Source organism: Mesoplodon densirostris, chromosome 12 (assembly GCF_025265405.1).
Source record: "Mesoplodon densirostris isolate mMesDen1 chromosome 12, mMesDen1 primary haplotype, whole genome shotgun sequence".
Taxonomy (NCBI): domain Eukaryota; kingdom Metazoa; phylum Chordata; class Mammalia; order Artiodactyla; family Ziphiidae; genus Mesoplodon; species Mesoplodon densirostris.
The window spans coordinates 81,049,838-81,067,894 of NC_082672.1; the positions used below are offsets into that span (position 1 = coordinate 81,049,838).

The 18,057-nt window shown below is 37.2% G+C and overlaps 1 protein-coding gene across 50 annotated transcripts in view; it reads left to right on the plus strand.

The window, feature by feature from the left end:
- Positions 1-18,057, plus strand: part of RIMS1 (regulating synaptic membrane exocytosis 1) — a 480,747-nt gene that overhangs the window by 298,765 nt on the left and 163,925 nt on the right. For 41 of the 50 annotated variants that reach the window (XM_060114420.1, XM_060114421.1, XM_060114431.1 and 38 more), the window contains 3 exons: positions 12,124-12,191; positions 12,780-12,890; positions 14,989-15,088. In XM_060114420.1, coding sequence (XP_059970403.1) covers positions 12,124-12,191; positions 12,780-12,890; positions 14,989-15,088 — 279 coding nt within the window. Of the gene's footprint in view, positions 1-4,376; positions 4,408-12,123; positions 12,192-12,779; positions 12,891-14,988; positions 15,089-18,057 lie in introns of those variants that run through there. The other 9 variants (XM_060114464.1, XM_060114429.1, XM_060114449.1 and 6 more) reach the window with 1 other exon arrangement.

The window sequence follows — 18,057 nt, forward strand, 5'->3', positions numbered from 1 at the left end:
CCCTCCCTCCAACCCTCCCTATCCCACCCCTCTAGGGGGGCACAAAGCACCGAGCTGATCTCCCTGTGCTATGCGGCTGCTTCCCACTAGCTATCTATTTTACATATGGTAGTGTATATATGTCCATGCCACTCTCTCACTTTGTCCCAGCTTACCCTTCCCCCTCCCCGTATCCTCAAGCCCATTCTGTAGTAGGTCTGTGTCTTTAATCCTGTCTTGACCCTAGGTTCTTCATAACCATTTTTTTGTTTTGATTTTTAGATTCCATATATATGTGTTAGCGTACGGTATTTGTTTTTCTCTTTCTGACTTCACTCTTTATTACAGACTCTAGGTCCATCCACCTCACTACAGATAACTCAATTTCATTTCTTTTTATGGCTGAGTAATATTCCATCTTATATATGTGCCACATCTTCTTTATCCGTTCATCTGTTGATGGACACTTAGGTTACTTCCATGTCCTGGCTATTGTAAATAGAGCTGCAATGAACATTGTGGTACATGACTCTTTTTGAATTAAGGTTTTCTCAGGGTATATGCCCAGTAGTGGGATTGCTGGGTCGTATGGTAGTTCTATTTTTTAGTTTTTCAAGGAACCTCCATACTGTTCTCCATAGTGGCTGTATCAATTTACATTCCCACCAGCAGTGCAAGAGGGTTCCCTTTTCTCCACACCCTCTCCAGCATTTATTGTTTGTAGATTTTTTGACGATGGCCATCTGACCGGTGTGAGATGATATCCCATTGTAGTTTTGATTTGCATTTCTCTAATGATTAATGATGTTGAGCATTCTTTCATGTGTTTGTTGGCAGTCTGTATATCTTCTTTGGAGAAATGTCTATTTAGGTCTTCTGCCCATTTTTGGATTGGGTTGTTTGTTTTTTGATATTGAGCTGCATGAGCTACTTGTAACTTTTGGAGATTAATCCTTTGCCAGTTGCTTCATTTGCAAATATTTTCTCCCATTCTGAGGGTTGTCTTTTGGTCTCATTTATGGTTTCCTTTGCCGTGCAAAAGCTTTTAAGTTTCATTAGGTCCCATTTGTTTATTTTTGTTTTTATTTCCATTACTCTAGGAGGTGGGTCAAAAAGGATCTTGCTGTGATTTATGTCACAGAGTGTTCTGCCTATGTTTTCCTCTAAGAGTTTGATAGTGTCTGGCTTTACATTTAGGTCTTTAATCCATTTTGAGTTTATTTTTGTGTATGGTGTTAGGGAGTGTTCTAATTTCATTCTTTTACATGTAGCTGTCCAGGTTTGGATATTGTTTTAACATCAGTTTATTATGTTACCTGGTAAGACAGTTGTGTTCTCAGAGCTACTCACAGTATCAAAATGTTGAGGGCATGTAGACCCTTAACCAATTTGTTTAGTTTGTTTTTGTGCTTTTAAATTTCTCTGTCCCTTTCCCTGTGAATTCTTATTGATGCCAGTATGTTTGTCTGTAGCAACCCTTACTTGCTCTTTTACAATGTGCATCTTCAGTGGTCCTGTGGAGTCGAATGCCAGAGAAACTGTCTTATGATTGTGACTAAAATTATGAGTGAAGGCCTACTGGGTTTTTGAATGAATTAAGTCTGGGAGCTCAGATTTGTGATATTGGTTTTTGCCAGAAGAGAAGCCTTTTTCACTTGCTTTCCATTCTTTGGCAAGATTCCCAAATAAGGTACAATAATTTGCTGTTTACTGAATGCTGTGGTTTAAGCTCGAGACAAGCTAACATCTGTACATCAATTGTATTTTAGCTATTTCTCATGGCAGGAAAGACATTTTGAAATTGATGGATGGAAAAATCTATATTTTAATGAAAGAAGGGTTTACAATAAATATATTAAATAATGTTTTGTGCATATTCATTCAGATTTATTTTAATTCCCACTTTAAAGTCTACCTTTGTACCCAAAGTGACAACGTTTCTACCAAATGTAAAAATACAGCCACATGGAATCAGTGAAAAACATGTAGAAAAGATCCGTGAGAGAGAATGAAAATAGACATTTCAGCTGTAGATTTAACCATAAACATCCTAATACATGTGCTTTGAGAAAAATGTTATTAGTTAAAAATGTATAGCATTGGGCTTCCCTGGTGGCGCAGTGGTTGAGAGTCCGCCTGCCGATGCAGTGGACACGGGTTCGTGCCCTGGTCTGGGAAGATCCCATATGCCACGGAGCGGCTGTGAGCCATGGCCACTGAGCCTGTGCGTCCAGAGCCTGTGCTCTGCAATGGGAGAGGCCCCAACAGTGAGAGGCCCGCGTACCGCAAAAAAAAAAAAAAAAAAAAAAAAAAAAAGTATAGCATCCATAACACGAAAGTAAACCAGTTGTAGGAGTGCTCACTCATTTGTCCTGATACGGACACCAGAAAGACGTTTCTTGCATGTGGTTTCATGGAGAAGATGCTCAGTATCAGCAGCGTTGTCTGCGTGATGATCTGTATAATACATAACATGTTGAAGGACAACATTGTAAAAGAACAGTGGGGCAGAGGTGGGATACAGCGCAGCCCGGGCACATCGCTGGTGGTCTGGGTGAATGCACAGCTAGATTTTAGAACAGCTAAATGGATTCACTGCATCTCCCTCACCAAGACCTCTGTGCACATTATTGTTTTGAGCTAAACATTTCAGAAATATCCAGGGACAGGGTGTTCCTGAATATGTCCTCCCTGATCTGGGCTTGGGTACGTCAGTGCAGCTGGGTGACTGTGGAGTTCTTTGTTTAAACAGCCAGCGTCCTGGGTGTCCTGACTGGAACCCTGTCCTTCTCAAGACGGCACCTGACCTATGAGCAGCCAGGAAACCACCTTGAGCACTTTGAAGGCCGGTGAGGCATCCTGATGTTTTAAAGTAACAAGCTTTGGTATGAACGTTTAATCTAAGAGGATGATATTTTGTAATTATTATATTGGAAATGTAATTCTGGACTCATTCATCCCAACCTTAAATATTCAGGGCCTCTGGGAGAGAATCCCTTTCCCGTGTCAGTGGTTTCAGCTCCTCTGAAGTGAGATGTCTTGGTAATTAGCAATGCGTATCCTGTGCACATGTGTTTGTGAGGATGCCTCTTCCCTCCGTGTGCTTTGTGCTTTTTTACTTGCATCGCTTGCTCCCGTCACCTGGAGTGGGCACCCAGCTGAAAGGTGGTGACATTGGACAGCTTGACCGCTTTGGTGCTGTGGCAGAGATCTAGCCCAGTGACCTTGCAGTGTTTTGCTACCCGGTTTCCCGTGGCTATAATTTTGAAGGTGTACTTACCAGTTTTCTCTAGAATAACATGGAGGCATAAAATGTTCTCCAAATTGCTATGCCTAGTGATTTCCCACCACCAGTCAAGGAACTTCCAACTTAAAAAAAAAAGTCCTGTAGTAGATCTATAAATTATTTGCTTGCATAGCCAAAATAAAAACAAAGACAAACAAACAACAAAAGAAAAGAAAAAAAAAGGAGAAAACCCCCCAATATTTATGGTAACTGACTTGGTGGGAGGAAGCTCTGGTTTCAACACATCTGTTTCTGTTACCAAAATGTTTGCTAGAGTGAACTTATTTTCTACTATTTTATAGCTTCACAATATATTTTTTATTTTTATTATTTTTTTAATTTTTATTGGAGTATAGTTGCTTTACAGTGTTGTGTTAGTTTCTGCTGTACAGCAAAGTGAATCAGTTATACGTATACATATATATACCCTCTTTTTTAGATTTCCTTCCCATTTAGGTCACCACAGATCATTGAGTAGAGTTAGTTCCCTGTGCTATACAGTAGGTTCTCATTAGTTATCTATTTTATACATAGTAGTGTGTATGTGTCAGTCCCAATCTCCCAGTTCATCCCACCCCTCCTTCCCACCTTGGTATTGTTCTCTACATCTGTGTCTCTATTTCTGCTTTGCATATAGCTTCACAATATATTTTTAAATGGTAAGCAGTATCAAAAGAACTTCCGTTTTGTTCTGTATACCCTCAAAATTCATCTTTGTCATCATTTGAGTATTATTCTTGTTATTTATATCATTAAAACCAGGATAGTGTATTGATCTCCATTGATCTCCCTAATTTTCTGTCTCTGGGATGCAAAGGCAGGTGGAAGTTGATTGGACTGTCAGGATTATTGCAGTGAATGCTGTTTTGCTAGGGTTGCCTGGGCATGAGGTCTGGATAAAGACTCGCGTTTTCCTTGATCAGAGATATTTGCATCCAGAGTTCTTTCTTGTAATGTCTGTGCTGTGACCTCACCCAGTGCTACAGCTTCTGAAACCTTCAGGTAACACCCAGTCCCCAGACAATGAAAACAAATAAACCCCGGTTTTTTCCACAGGGTTTCCTGGCTGGTTGTTCCGAGACTTTGCACGTGACAGCTGGTCTGCCCGTGAATGGAGTGCTCAGTGTCACAGAGGAAGCCTGGTCAGTTGGAAAGTGGCAGGGACACCTCCCTCCTATAGGCAGCAGCCTCCCCCCGCCATGAAGGGTCCTGGTGCTGGGAAAAGGGAAGCAGCGTCCCTAAGATTGTGAATTCGGGGATCTGCCCCCAAGGGTGCTTCGCTACGCTTTCTATGTGTAGATTCTGGGGAAGAAATGGCTCAGTCGTGGGGCCTCAAAACATGTTTACGCATGAAATTTATTTTTCTCTAAACTATGCTCCATGCCCATCCTTTTGCACTGTCATCAGTGAACTCAGACCTTTCTTTAGGTACATGTGTATTGTTATGTAATATGGATAATAAATACAGTCTGCTCTAGATTTCCTGAGGACCATAAGCATCCTTATTTTATTGTTCTAGGACACAAAAGTGTGTGTATGTGTGTGTGTGTGTGTGTTTTCTGTTGTTGCTCAGAACTTTCAGAAATTTGAATTTACTGACTTCTTTGGAAGCCTGTGGCATCAGGTCTATGTGGAGGTAAAGGACACAGACATCACTGCTGTGGGAGTATTTCTGAACCCTGAAACTTCACAGAATCTCAAAAATATAAATTTATGTGACCTTTAAAATTAGGAAAATCAAACTGTTTACTCTCTGAAATAGCTTTTTTTTTTTTTTTGTGGTATGCGGGCCTCTCACTGTTGTGGCCTCCCCCGTTGCGGAGCACAGGCTCCGGACGCGCAGGCTCCGGATGCGCAGGCCCGGTGGCCATGGCTCACGGGCCCAGCCGCTCCGCGGCATATGGGATCCTCCCAGACCGGGGCACGAACCCGTATCCCCTGCATCGGCAGGCAGACTCTCAACCACTGCACCACCAGGGAGGCCCTGAAATAGCTTTTTATTTCTCCATGTCTTTTAGGCCATTTAAAGTAAATCCACAAAATTTTCTGTGCTTTCCCAAAGCCCCAGCATCCAGAGCGACCCTGTTACAGATTTAAATTTACAGGTTTTTTTCTTAAAACCATCAATCTTGTTATGATGTAGATTATTTTGTTAGGAATATAAGCTAAAAAAAGGGAATGTTGGAAAGTTAGGAATCTTATAGCCTATAAGTTTAACCTATATTAAACCTATTTTAATATAAGTATTAAAATATATTCCATAACTAATGTCTGTATGAAATAATTTTAAGATAATATAGGCTGGTTTCAAAAAAAAAAAACATTTTCAGAGATATCTTTGAGTCATCAGAGAAAAAAAATACGAAGAGATAAAATAGCCTACTTGTTTCATGATATGGAAGATTTCATTCACAATGTTGCTTATACACCAAAAGCGTTTTATTTTCTCACATGAAAATATGATCATATAAAGAAGAAATGACAAAATGCTTATTTTCAGATGAAGGGTACATTGCGCAACCTGGTCAAATTAATTACTTCAGATATTTGGGGTTAGGGTAATCTGTATACATCTCAATGTATAGACAACCTCACTAAAATGGTAACCATTTTCTCAATCCCCTGGGCTCCCCCCAGCTTTGTGGAAATTAACAGGCAGATTCCCACCACTGTTTGTGTGTGTGATGGCTCCTTTTCTCACCCTGTAACAATCAGGGTTAAAGAAATATTCCTTTCTTCTGAGCACTTGATCATCTGTTGTTACCAGGCCAATTAATCATTTTTATAAACAGAGTGACTTTAACATTTTTCTAAGCCCATTTCGAGTCGTCCAGTAGAAAGATTACTGATACTACTTGTATTTTAGCTATGATTGCTATCTAACTATCAGTCTGATCTCTAACACTGTGATTTCTTATTCCTAATCTCGATTATGTAATTAGACAATACAATTTATTTCTAAAGTCCTTTACAGTTTACAAAACTGGCATATCTCATTTAAGCCTCATGGAACTTTTGTGAGGAAGTGGCATCATCCCCATTTTATAGAAGAGGACGAGGATTATAGAAATGGAGAGATGGTATCACGATAATGCCCCTGATATGGCATGGTTAGGGTGAGACCCACAAGTCTCTAGCTTCCAGTGAAGTGCTCTTTTTACACCAAAGCTGGTTTTTATATGTTTTATAGAAACAACATAATTTTAAATATTAGGTTAGATGATACTGTTAACAGAGAAATTAAAATATAGGGAGGTTCTCTGACTAGTCAAGGTTTCAAAAAAGTAAACTGTGGGGCAGAAAAAATATTATTACGTGATGTTAGAATTGACAGAAACACTTATCAGTGTTATCACTGGAAATACTTTTCAGTGCATATTTTTACACTCCAGTGGCCGCTGGCATTTCTGGGGTGCTTTACAGTTTATATAGCACTTCACGTGCATTATCTCATCCTACCTTCCAAAGAACACTGGGATGCTATAGAAGTTATTATCTCCAAAGTTGAGGGATTAATTGATACGATGGAGCTCAGAATTCCGCCAGAAGTGTTGATTCTGAGTTGCACATAACTGCTTTGTAGAATTGTGGGTGGTCGGGTTGACATTCCCAAAATTAGCTCTCAAGTTCGCCAAACAATACATACAACCACCTCTACCAAATATGCTTACGGAATTCTCCTTTCCCAGATCATCTACCAGCCTTCTTGCCCGTGCCCTAAGATTATAAATCACAGAGACAACATCGCAGGTCTTCAAGCAAATATTTAATCTTTCTCTAGAGATAATTCAACTCTGGAGGTTCTATTCAATATAAATAATTTCTGAATGCAAACATCTTTGACACCTCATTAACTTAATAACTAAGAGTTGATGCATTTACTTGAACTGTCAAATTAATAAACCAAAGAGAGAGAGACGGTGGTATTATTGGTTCTATGATAGAAACAGAGCACGTTGTGAACAAATGAGGATTTTGAAAGTGAAACTTGTAAGGTGCATTTGGAGAGCAGCTACTTTTAACAAATCCCTAAAAGCTGGAGACAATGTAATTCTTCCAAGGAATGACAGTTGGTGTGTGTGACCTGGGCCAGCACCAGAAACTGGTGTTCCTTAGAATTATTCCAGTTCCTTAGAATTATTGAAAAGGTTTTTGCTTGAAGACCACTAGTTTGGAGATGCCACCAGCCCTGCCTCAGGCCTTGCGTTCAGGGGACACAAATCTGCGACTTAATTACACAGCATTTGCCATCAAATTGTGGAGTGGACATTGGATTCTGAATGAAATCACCAAAAAATATTTGAGGACCAAAACTTTTCTATACTAGGAACTTAGACGGACAGGAATTCAATTGTGAATGACAAGTTACTGATTTTGCATCCGTACACGTAGTATTTATTACTTCACAGATTATGTGGTTAATGATTAAATTTAACACATACATGTTCTCATTTTATTTTAATGCCTGGATACTAAATCCTATTAAATAATATTTGTTTCTTATCCCTGACTGTTAAATAAACTTTGGTAAATTTAGGCTTTCTGGGGCTCTGCTGTATAGAAAATTATTGCTGACTGATTTCACAGTTAGCTCCATTATTGTATATAATTTCAGGGTAGGAGTGAATATACTTGCCCTTTGCAGGCATAGAACTCTCTAAAATGAACTTCTAAAATATGAGGAAACTATTCAAAATGGCATTTTTGTTATATGAATCAGAAGTTAAGATTTTACCTCAGTTCTTAGACTTCACATTTTATTTCCTGTTTATGAAAATGTCCTTGTACAGTATTAAAATGGATTAGAGTGGATACTTTTATCATATTATAACCAAAGCAATATTTGTTAACTTGTGTGCTGATCATGGTACACAGTGTTAAAAATACTCAACTTTGTCTCAAATTAAAACCTCGTTCTTAGAACTGAGTTGGCTTTTGCATATGCACTGTGTATAGACATACAATAAATGTGTTTTTGCCCAATATTTTAATTTGTCTAGTGTTGTGCTGTAATAGAGTACCCTAGGATTCATCTAATTTTATTGAGTCTAAACATATATCCTGCTGTAGATTATAAACAAAAATAAAAGAGTAAAAATTTAAAGAGGTGTATGAAAACTCTGGGAAGGACAATTCTTCTGATTTTTGGTCCATGATTTTTATAATTGTTTTGAATGGTGACAATCTGTTCTATGTAGGAAGAACAACAGATTTTTTGAGATGAGAAGTAGCAAAATTATGGATATGTATATAAATTGTTCAGAGTTACTGTGAGTTGATCTTGGAATCGGTTTGAGTCCCATCTTTTATCATCATTATAAGGACGTTAAAAATACATTATATATGTTTTCTGGTGATGGAGAAGTCCAGATTTTCTAATGCTTTGAGGCTTTGGTGTCGATAACGTTTCCTTTACTACTTGCACATTAGATGGGCATTCCACTTGGTCAATGGTAGCTGCTATGTAAACTGTGAAATAGGTATTTAATGTGTGAAATTAGTTATGGTTCTCTCCTGACAGTTTTAATATACCCATACAGACTCAACCATGCATCTGTATTATTTAGAAGGTATTTTTGTTCGTTGCCTTCGATTGGTCTTATTGGAATCCACTGTGCTTTGACATTAGCTATCACAAGGTACAAAAATTTAACTCATAGAGATGCATGTTTATGCACTGTTAACATACTCTTACCATTATGACCTGGGTTTAGGAAAAGGTAGTTCTCTTTACAGAAAGCTCATGTGTCCTTAGCTGACTTTTATTTGTGCAATGAAAGCTGTCTGCTTACTTATGAAGTGTAATTAACCTGCTTTTTCACAAGGAATAGGATAAAAGTCTGTTTTCATGTTTTCACAAAAAAATAATGCTCAAATTATAACACTTCATTGGACTTGGATATTTATGGACTTGCCATTTCAGTTGACAGAAGCATCTATATCCTGGATTTAAATTAATGACAATAGTAAATTTATTCCTTTACAGTTGTATCAAGCATTAGAACCAAAATGCTTTTGCATCAATTCCGTAAGCAAATACCATGCATATATCATTTTGTAGCTATGCCACCTGGCAACCAATATCTCTAATCACCTATTAGGAAAGTAATCAAGGAAAATGATTTATATTAATGAAATACTAGAGTCTGAATATTTTAGGAGGGGAGTTTTGTTGAGTGTCACTTCTATTAATAATACAGAAATGTGTCTTATAAAGACAAATTAGAGTGCTTAAAAAGTCAATAATATCTTTACAATTTAATAATACGTGGAAAGAAGAAACACATATAGTTTAAAACTACATATTTAGATTTTAGAATGTATTTTTTGTAAATCTTTAAGCAAAAATGTTATATTTTAATGGGTGATGATGAAATTAGTGCTAAGAAAGCTGTCAAAAACTGTTCAGAAAGTGAGGGAAATGTAATTGTGTACTAAAATATATACAACTCTTAGTGTATGCTGAAATACTTAATGTCTCTTTTAGATTTACATTTATTAGTCATTTTTAGTAGAGTTCCAAAACTGAAAAACAGATTTTTTAAAGCTGCAAAATCGGTTCCATTCATGAGCACGAATGTAAGAATTTGTTCTGACTGAACACGTGAATGGCCTGGCAAGCTGTATATATACATATGTATCTCCCATCTTAAGCCAGTTAAATTAGACTCTCCATTCACGATCATTATCCTACACAGCTTACAGATGACAGAAAACCACTGCCTGAAAGCAGTCTTTTCATAATCAACTGTGCTCAGTATCGTTACCGAATTGTACTGGAAACATCACCTTTCAGCTCTTTGCATATAAAGAGCCCTTTTTGCCCAGCAAACATTCATCAGATACCAATATCTAGATTTTCTCAGGAAAAGGTGAGTGAAACAAGGTTGGACCCCCTACGAGGAGCTGGAGGATGAGCCAGCTAAGGACCCCAAGGAGTCCAGTTTCTAAGATCTAAGTCAGTTCCTTCAAGACATAATGAACTGGTTCCTTGAAGCCTTTAAAATAGGAAGGATTTTTGTCATTTCTTTAAACCTTAAAGACTTCTCAAAGCAGCTTCCACCTTAATGACTAATTTTTCTTCTTCAAGCCCCACACATATCTCAGTGGGTCTATTAATTTGTCAGTATTTCAGAATGAGTCAACATTTAATGAGTCATCAGCCTTATTACTAGGTTTGTGAAATTTTAGGGAGAAAGCCTTATGAATTGCAACAGTCTTTTTTTTTTTTTTTCTTTTTGCGGTATGTGGGCCTCTCACTGTTGTGGCCTCTCCCGTTGCGGAGCACAGGCTCCGGATGCGCAGGCCCAGCGGCCATGGCTCACGGGCCCAGCCGCTCCGCGGCATATGGGATCCTCCCAGACCGGGGCACGAACCCGTATCCCCTGCATCGGCAGGCGGACTCTTAACCACTGCGCCACCAGGGAGGCCCAGCAACAGTCTTTTGAATAATGTTGGTAGTTACTACTGAGTAGTAATTTTAATTTTATTATTATTATAAATAGTTTTTCTTTCAAGAGGAATGGTGCCATAATACTAAAGGCAAAGCAACTTTAGAAATAAGCACATGAAGTTTCACAAACAGTAAAAATAAAGGAGGAAAAAAAACCTTTCCTTTTACAACTTTCCTTATATCCCATTAACTAAGGTGGTCCGGAAGAATATTAGAAATCTATAGTCGCCAAGCCATGTATACCTTTTAAAGTATATGATTATGAGAAGGATATGAACTCCATGTGGAGTAAATTTTAACAGAATAAAGTTTCATAGAATATACTGCTGTTATCTACATGCCATATTTGAAGAGCATTTTAGTATTTATTGTAGGATATATATCATTCTAAGAAACTGAAGTATATGGATTTTTTTGTGCCTGCAGATTTTAAACTTTTTTTTTCATTTTCTATGATATTTCTTTTATGGTGCCTGAATTTGCCATGCCTGTCATCTACATTAAATTCTTTATTTATAACCTTCACAGACAGCATACAAAATGTATTTTCCTAACAGTGAGCTAGACATCTCACTGTTAGCTGGCATGCTTTACTCACTCTCCTAATATATTTCTCTTTGAAGAAAATTTTTCATTGATTTAATCTGATATTTAAAATGTAAAAGGTCATTTATTCTCATATGGTTACCCACTCTGGCCTTTCTGCCTATGCAAATACTCACAGCATTGCTGCTTTCCATTAATTTTTTTCTTTTTTTTTTTCTCGAACACTTTCTTTCACATTATATTTTGAAGCCAAAAAATCAAAATAAAGGTTCATAAGTTCATGTTTACAAAGTTAGGATTTTTTAAAGTCTTTTTTATGACCTTAGTAAAAGTGAATACTTTGTCATTTGTATGTACTCTTTTGCTGAAAGTTATTCTGGATATTTAACGTTCAATACCATGTCCTAAAAAAATGTGTGCCCAGTTGTAGAGACCAGAGAATAAGTTTGAAAGATATGATGAAGTTCACAAGAGTTGAAGATGAGGCACTAAATTTTAATACTTAGTTCAGTGAATACAGTTCTAACCCACGTCACTAATGCCAGTCTGTGCCTTGGCATGGGTAGTCCTCTGAGGGGAGGGGGGTGGAATAACCTAGATCTGTCTGTACTTTTTATGTGTTTCTGGACCGAGAGTAAAAGATAACCCTCCCCTTGTATGACGTGCATCTGTGGCTCACATTCATTCTGGGCGTTCGGGTCACAGCCTGTGCCGTGCAGGTGTGTATCATCCTGAGACGTACACACTCGAGATTATGATATTCATAACCCTTTACTTTACAGATTGAAGAAGTTGCATGTAAAGTATTCCTTGTCCACGTGAAAGCCATTACACTTTTCATTCTCTTCCTACTGTGCAGGTGACTTGGATTATTACTGGCTGGATCCTGCCACGTGGCATAGCCGGGAAACATCACCTATTGGCTCAGTAAGCATTCTGGGAGGGAGATTTGGGAGTTCAGGGACTATGTGTGCTGTTCATTATCCTTTGCTGATACGTGATAGATAGTAATCTTATTCTGCTCCATTTTACATTTTATGAGAGTAAGTATTGATTTCATTTGACAGTACAGTTTTGAAGAAAAAAACAGTATCACTGAATAATAACCCATTTTAAAGTAACTAACAGCAAGTGTTAAATAACGGCCATAGGTAGATGAGATATTATTTGGTTAATGATGTCAACATTGACAACTGAAAATATAGAATCGATTTGATTTAGGTAAGCAGATATATTTTAAAATTTCAATTCATTTCATTTCAGAACCCTATTTTAGAGAGGTACTTAGTTACTGACTACTTTTAGAACAATTTAGTATAGTAAGTACCTATTGCAAATAAAATATAGCACTAAAAGAAAATTGTTATAAGTCAAAGATAGAGCCCACCAGAATAAAGAATCCCCTCAGAGTGTCCTTAAATGAGGAAATCGCACCATGCTACAACCAATAATTATGGGTCTGTAGGAAAGAAAACAGCTGGTTTATCTTTTATGACTTTGTTCATGTTTTAATAGCATCCTGTAACGTGGCAGCCATCTAAAGAGGGGGACCGATTAATTGGACGCGTTATTCTTAACAAGAGAACAACCATGCCCAAAGAATCAGGTGCATTACTTGGTCTGAAAGTAAGTATGCTGGTTTATAATGTTCTTAAAGGCTGAATTGCAGTGTAGACTACATTCAGCAAAGTTGCTGACAATGATTTTTTTTGGGGGGGTGGGGGGGCCTTAGGCCAGTGATGTTACAACGTACTTTTTTTTTTTTTAAGAAGATGTTGGGGGTAAGAGTTTATTAATTAATTAATTAATTTTTGCTGTGTTGGGTCTTCATTTCTGTGCGAGGGCTTTTTCTAGTCGTGGCAAATGGAGGCCACTCTTCATCACCGTGCGCGGGCCTCTCACTATCGCGGCCTCTCTTGTTGTGGAGCACAGGCTCCAGACGCGCAGTAGTTGTGGCTCACGGGCCTAATTGCTCCACGGCATGTGGGATCCTCCCAGACCAGGGCTCGAACCCGTGTCCCCTGCATTAGCAGGCAGATTCTCAACCACTGCGCCACCAGGGAAGCCCACTGACAATGATTTTTAAGTATCTTCTCCTCCTCTTCAAAATAAAGTTCTTCTAGTGAATATACCTTGTTAATATATTGATATCTTATGGTATATTTAGTACCTTTATCAGAGTAATAGTTGAAAATCATTTGCTAAAATGGCATACAGATGTCTTAGGAAGCTACAATAAAATATAGGGAAATGAAATAATTTTTCTCTGAATATAAAGTTCAAGGACAATTTTAACATTAAAATGGTTTTAATGGAAAGTAGTAAAGTTAAATAACGTGTACATTATAATTTTATTATATCCTGACAGACAACACCAAACATTATTAAAGAGATTTTTCCTAAGTGCAATAAAATTTATGGTAATATTAAAAGAGTAAAATGTATCTTTTACAAATATTATCTGACTTCTAACAGATATAATCTTTAAAAGACTAATAAATTACAAAGATGTAATTTCGGTAAGAAAAAACATATATATACATTTTGTTTTATTATGTGTATACATGTGTATGAGTGTTGTTATGTGGTTTCATTTGCTTCCATAAACTTAAAGAAACATTTAAAGATGTTGCTTTGGGCTTCCCTGGTGGCGCAGTGGTTGAGAGTCCGCCTGCCGATGCAGGGGACACGGGTTCGTGCCCCTGTCCGGGAAGATCCCACATGCCGCGGAGCGGCTGGGCCCGTGAGCCATGGCCTCTGAGCCTGCACGTCCGGAGCCTGTGCTCTGCAACAGGAGAGGCCACAACAGTGAGAGGCCCACGTACCACAAAAAAAAAAAAGAAAAAAGGAAAAGATGTTGCTTTAAAATTATTATTTACCAAGAGATTGTATTATAGTTGGGTGATAGTTTAACCTCTTCAAAATCATCAACTATTAATCCAACTAAAAATTTGTTATTCAGTTAATGTCACCTTATTGATTATTATCATTATTTTCTCTTGCGATGAAATAATTCTGATCACCTCCACTATCAGGCGTGACCCTAAGAATATGGATCAACCTCAACTTTTGACATTATCCCTACCATTTTTAATTATACACATTGAGCCCCTGCATTGGGAGAAATTAAACTTAGAAACTTTCAGATGTGTTTAATTTTAGTTATGGAGGAAAATCCAGGTGAGCGTGTTAATTATTCAGTGATATAACTCAGACTTGGAGAGTTCTATTGGGTCCTATATGTACTGATGTTTCAGATGAGGAGGTCATTCGAGTGGTCAGGAGCTGAGATAAACTTAGGCTATTACTTTGGACCATGGTGAACTGCTTCCCCAAAGTGACGTGTTCTCTGTTTAAATCCCCGGTCTTCGTCTTAGACCTACATTCTACTAAAAATGTACAAAAGAGATCAACATCTCACGTCACAATGGGACATGATCTGAGTGTAGAAATTCAAGTGAATTTAGAAGGTAAAGAAAAAATGAATCCCAGTTAGTCAACTGTGTCAAACACCTGCTGTCTGATGGTGAGAGTGGGAGACCTCGTCTTTTGGGAGTGTGTTGTCCCTGGTGCAGGCTCCTTTGACTGCAAATGGATTGCACTTCATTTGTGTTCCTGCACCCCATCCTAAACACCTCACAAAAGCTGTAGGATTAATTCCTTAAACAAAGAAACTTATGTCTCAGTGTGAGTCTTGGGAACTTACAAATTTATAATTACCCAGGTTGTTGGAGGGAAAATGACTGACTTAGGACGCCTTGGTGCCTTCATCACCAAAGTAAAGAAGGGTAGCCTCGCAGATGTAGTTGGACACTTGAGAGCAGGTAAAGTTTCACTTTTAAACAGTTAAGTAATGTGTGCTCTGTGCATGGTGGTTTTCAATTTGGGGTAAGTTATTAAGTAAATAACTAATTTTAATGCATGCATACAGATTTGTTTCCCCATACGGATACTTAACTAGTGAAAGTAGGTAACTATACCTCAATGGCAGTTTGGAGAAAATGAGTAGGAATCTTATTATTTACGTAAAAATAAATAGACACAAAATGCTGAAGGATTACTAATTTTTGTAGATGGCTTCCTAATGTTGCTACAAAAATCCAAAACAGTTTAGCCTGTGCAAAAAATAATATCACTGTTTAGTCCTTTATTTTATAAGCCATAGTAGTTATTAAAGTTCTTCATAGTGGTCCCCAAACACTTATTCAGTACCAGTGATTTTAATAAAATGTAATCATAATCACATTTCTTACACAGATTATGTAATATATTATTTATTAATTTAAATGTGACCTATATTGTATTCATGCAGATGTGCTACTTCTTGGTATTTGGAAATTTACATTATGTTACTCTGTAACCTTAATATGACATAATAAAATCATTTAATATATTGAAATGTGCCATACTTAGTAGAAACATACTTTAAAATTTATTTTCAATAAACTGTTTTTTTTTTCATTTTAGTAAAAATCATATTAACATATTGTCTCCAGTTTGCTGTACTTCAGAGTTTAGTAGAAATCTTTTGGTGAGAGTGTCTGCTCAACCATTTGCCAGACAATTACAGAGAAAACAGAGTAGGTTGACCAGTCGAAGTGAGGATTAATAACCCATAGCACATGGAAAGAGAGCGTTTCTAGACTGTGTTTTCAGTTTTTATACCGTAAGGTTATAATTATTGAGACCTTTATAAAAATATTCTATAACTGTTAAGGACATTTTTGTTGTAGTTGATTATCAGATATCAGTTCAAAAACATTTAGATTTTTTTCTTCAATAGAGACGTGCTCTCCAGGTATTGTATGTGGAGAAAAACCAAATGAGGGATTTTTCTCCATCTGCTATACACACAGCTTTGAAGATGTGTACTGTACGCTATTGTTTCTTATCGAGGACTATTTATGATTCCATAAGAAAACAACTCAATCAGGAGCGACTGTCAATAACCTGAGTCTTTGCTTGTTTAATGACTTGAAAAGAAGCCTTGAAAACTATGAGTCCCTTGTTGTCTACTCAAATGTAAAATACCTTTAGCTACAGAAATCTGAACTTGCAGATCAGATTATAAACATGATATCTTTTGGGGTTTTTCTTTGTGTTTTAATATACAATTTCTTAAGAAAGTCAGTGAAGGGGTTTTTCTATATTATATATCCCTTGTAGTGATTAATTTCACTTAACACCCTTACGTGCCTAGAGTCTGAGAAACTTTAAAATGTCAGAAGCTCAACTTAAATAACTATAAAACATATAAGTGTACTTGAAGCAGTTGATGTAACTGAAGAACATATTTTTAAAAATTAGATAATATATCCTGTTTGATTTACATTATTATTTAGGAACTACTTTCCTTCTGTTTGCATATAAACAGCATTGACCTTTAAAAGTACAGTTTTCTTTTTTTTATTAGCGTGACCTTTGCAGTCCACGAATTGACCTTAATATTTGCAGTCTTGCTGTAGCTTTTTCTACTGCTGTTCCCCTAAGTCCGTGCCCTACCCCACTGCTTGATGTAATGATCAAACCACAAACTTGACACTGACACTCTCCTTCTTAAGACCCTTCAGTGTCTCTCAGGCACCATCTGCTCAGGTCAAAGCTCTGTAGTTTGCCCCCAACTTCCAGCCACCTCCTTACCAGTCGTCTCATCCCCAGCCATGGTGGTCCACCCAGGCAGCTGTTTCCACCTCCAGGACCTGGCCAGTGCCTCTTGTGTCTGTGGTGGCTTTGCTGCTCTTGTGATCTGCCTGTTGAAGTCCTCACCATCCTTCAAAGCTCACGTCAAGTTGCTTTAGTTCTCAAATATTTCCTGACATGTCCCCTGAGCAGTAACTAGTGACATCCTCCCTGGCACTCCTTCTGTTCCTCAGATGAATTCCTATCATTGCATGTAACATTTGATTAAAGGTATTCATTTCTGTATTTCTCCTCCACCAAATTTAAGGACAGGAGAAAGTCTGTTTTATCTTTGTATCCTTATAATCTACATCCCTGCTTGAAAAGAGGACTCAGGTATAAATAAATATTGTTAAGGAGACCACCGTCTAATTTAGGAGTTCTTGATTTGTAAATAATTAAATACATGCATTAAGTTAATTTGATATTGAAAGTTATGCTTCCAGGTTGCTGGCTATAAAAAGAAGAATTTTATACTACAGTGCTTTTGCAAAATGTTGATTGCAGCACATGACTGGGTAGCAAAGTTGATGTAAGGGGTTGTATCCATTATTTAGAAAAAAAAAAACGTAATAGAATAGAAAATATCAGGGTAAGTATTGTTTTAGAAAATATTCTTTCGTACACACACATACATGTATACATTCACGTGCTGTAAACTTTACTTCTTTTCTTGGTCAACAAAGTTAAAAGACTCCAAGTATATTTTAAATTTGTATTATTATTTTTTAATATAGTGAAGTGTATTTGTTGCCTTTTTGAAAAACTGCTAGGTAACATCTTAGATCAAACGATCAGAAGTGATTTAACTACTAGTAATAACCATACTCTTTTCTCATACCAAAGCAGCATTATATGCTTTTCAAATATTTGCTTTTTTACTTCTGAGTAAGCAAACACTTGGTGGGGGATTACTTTAAATAATCCTAGCAAAACAAAACTTTTCTACTTTTTTTAAAAGGCATAGCTAAAAACTAAACAATTCCATATTTATTGTTAGCTTTAAAATTTACAATGATTTTATTGATCCATTAGTTCGCCACATATTTCCTTTGCTACTAAAGCGTTATAGGCATTGAGAACAACAAAATAAGCAGAAACATAAAAAAAAAAA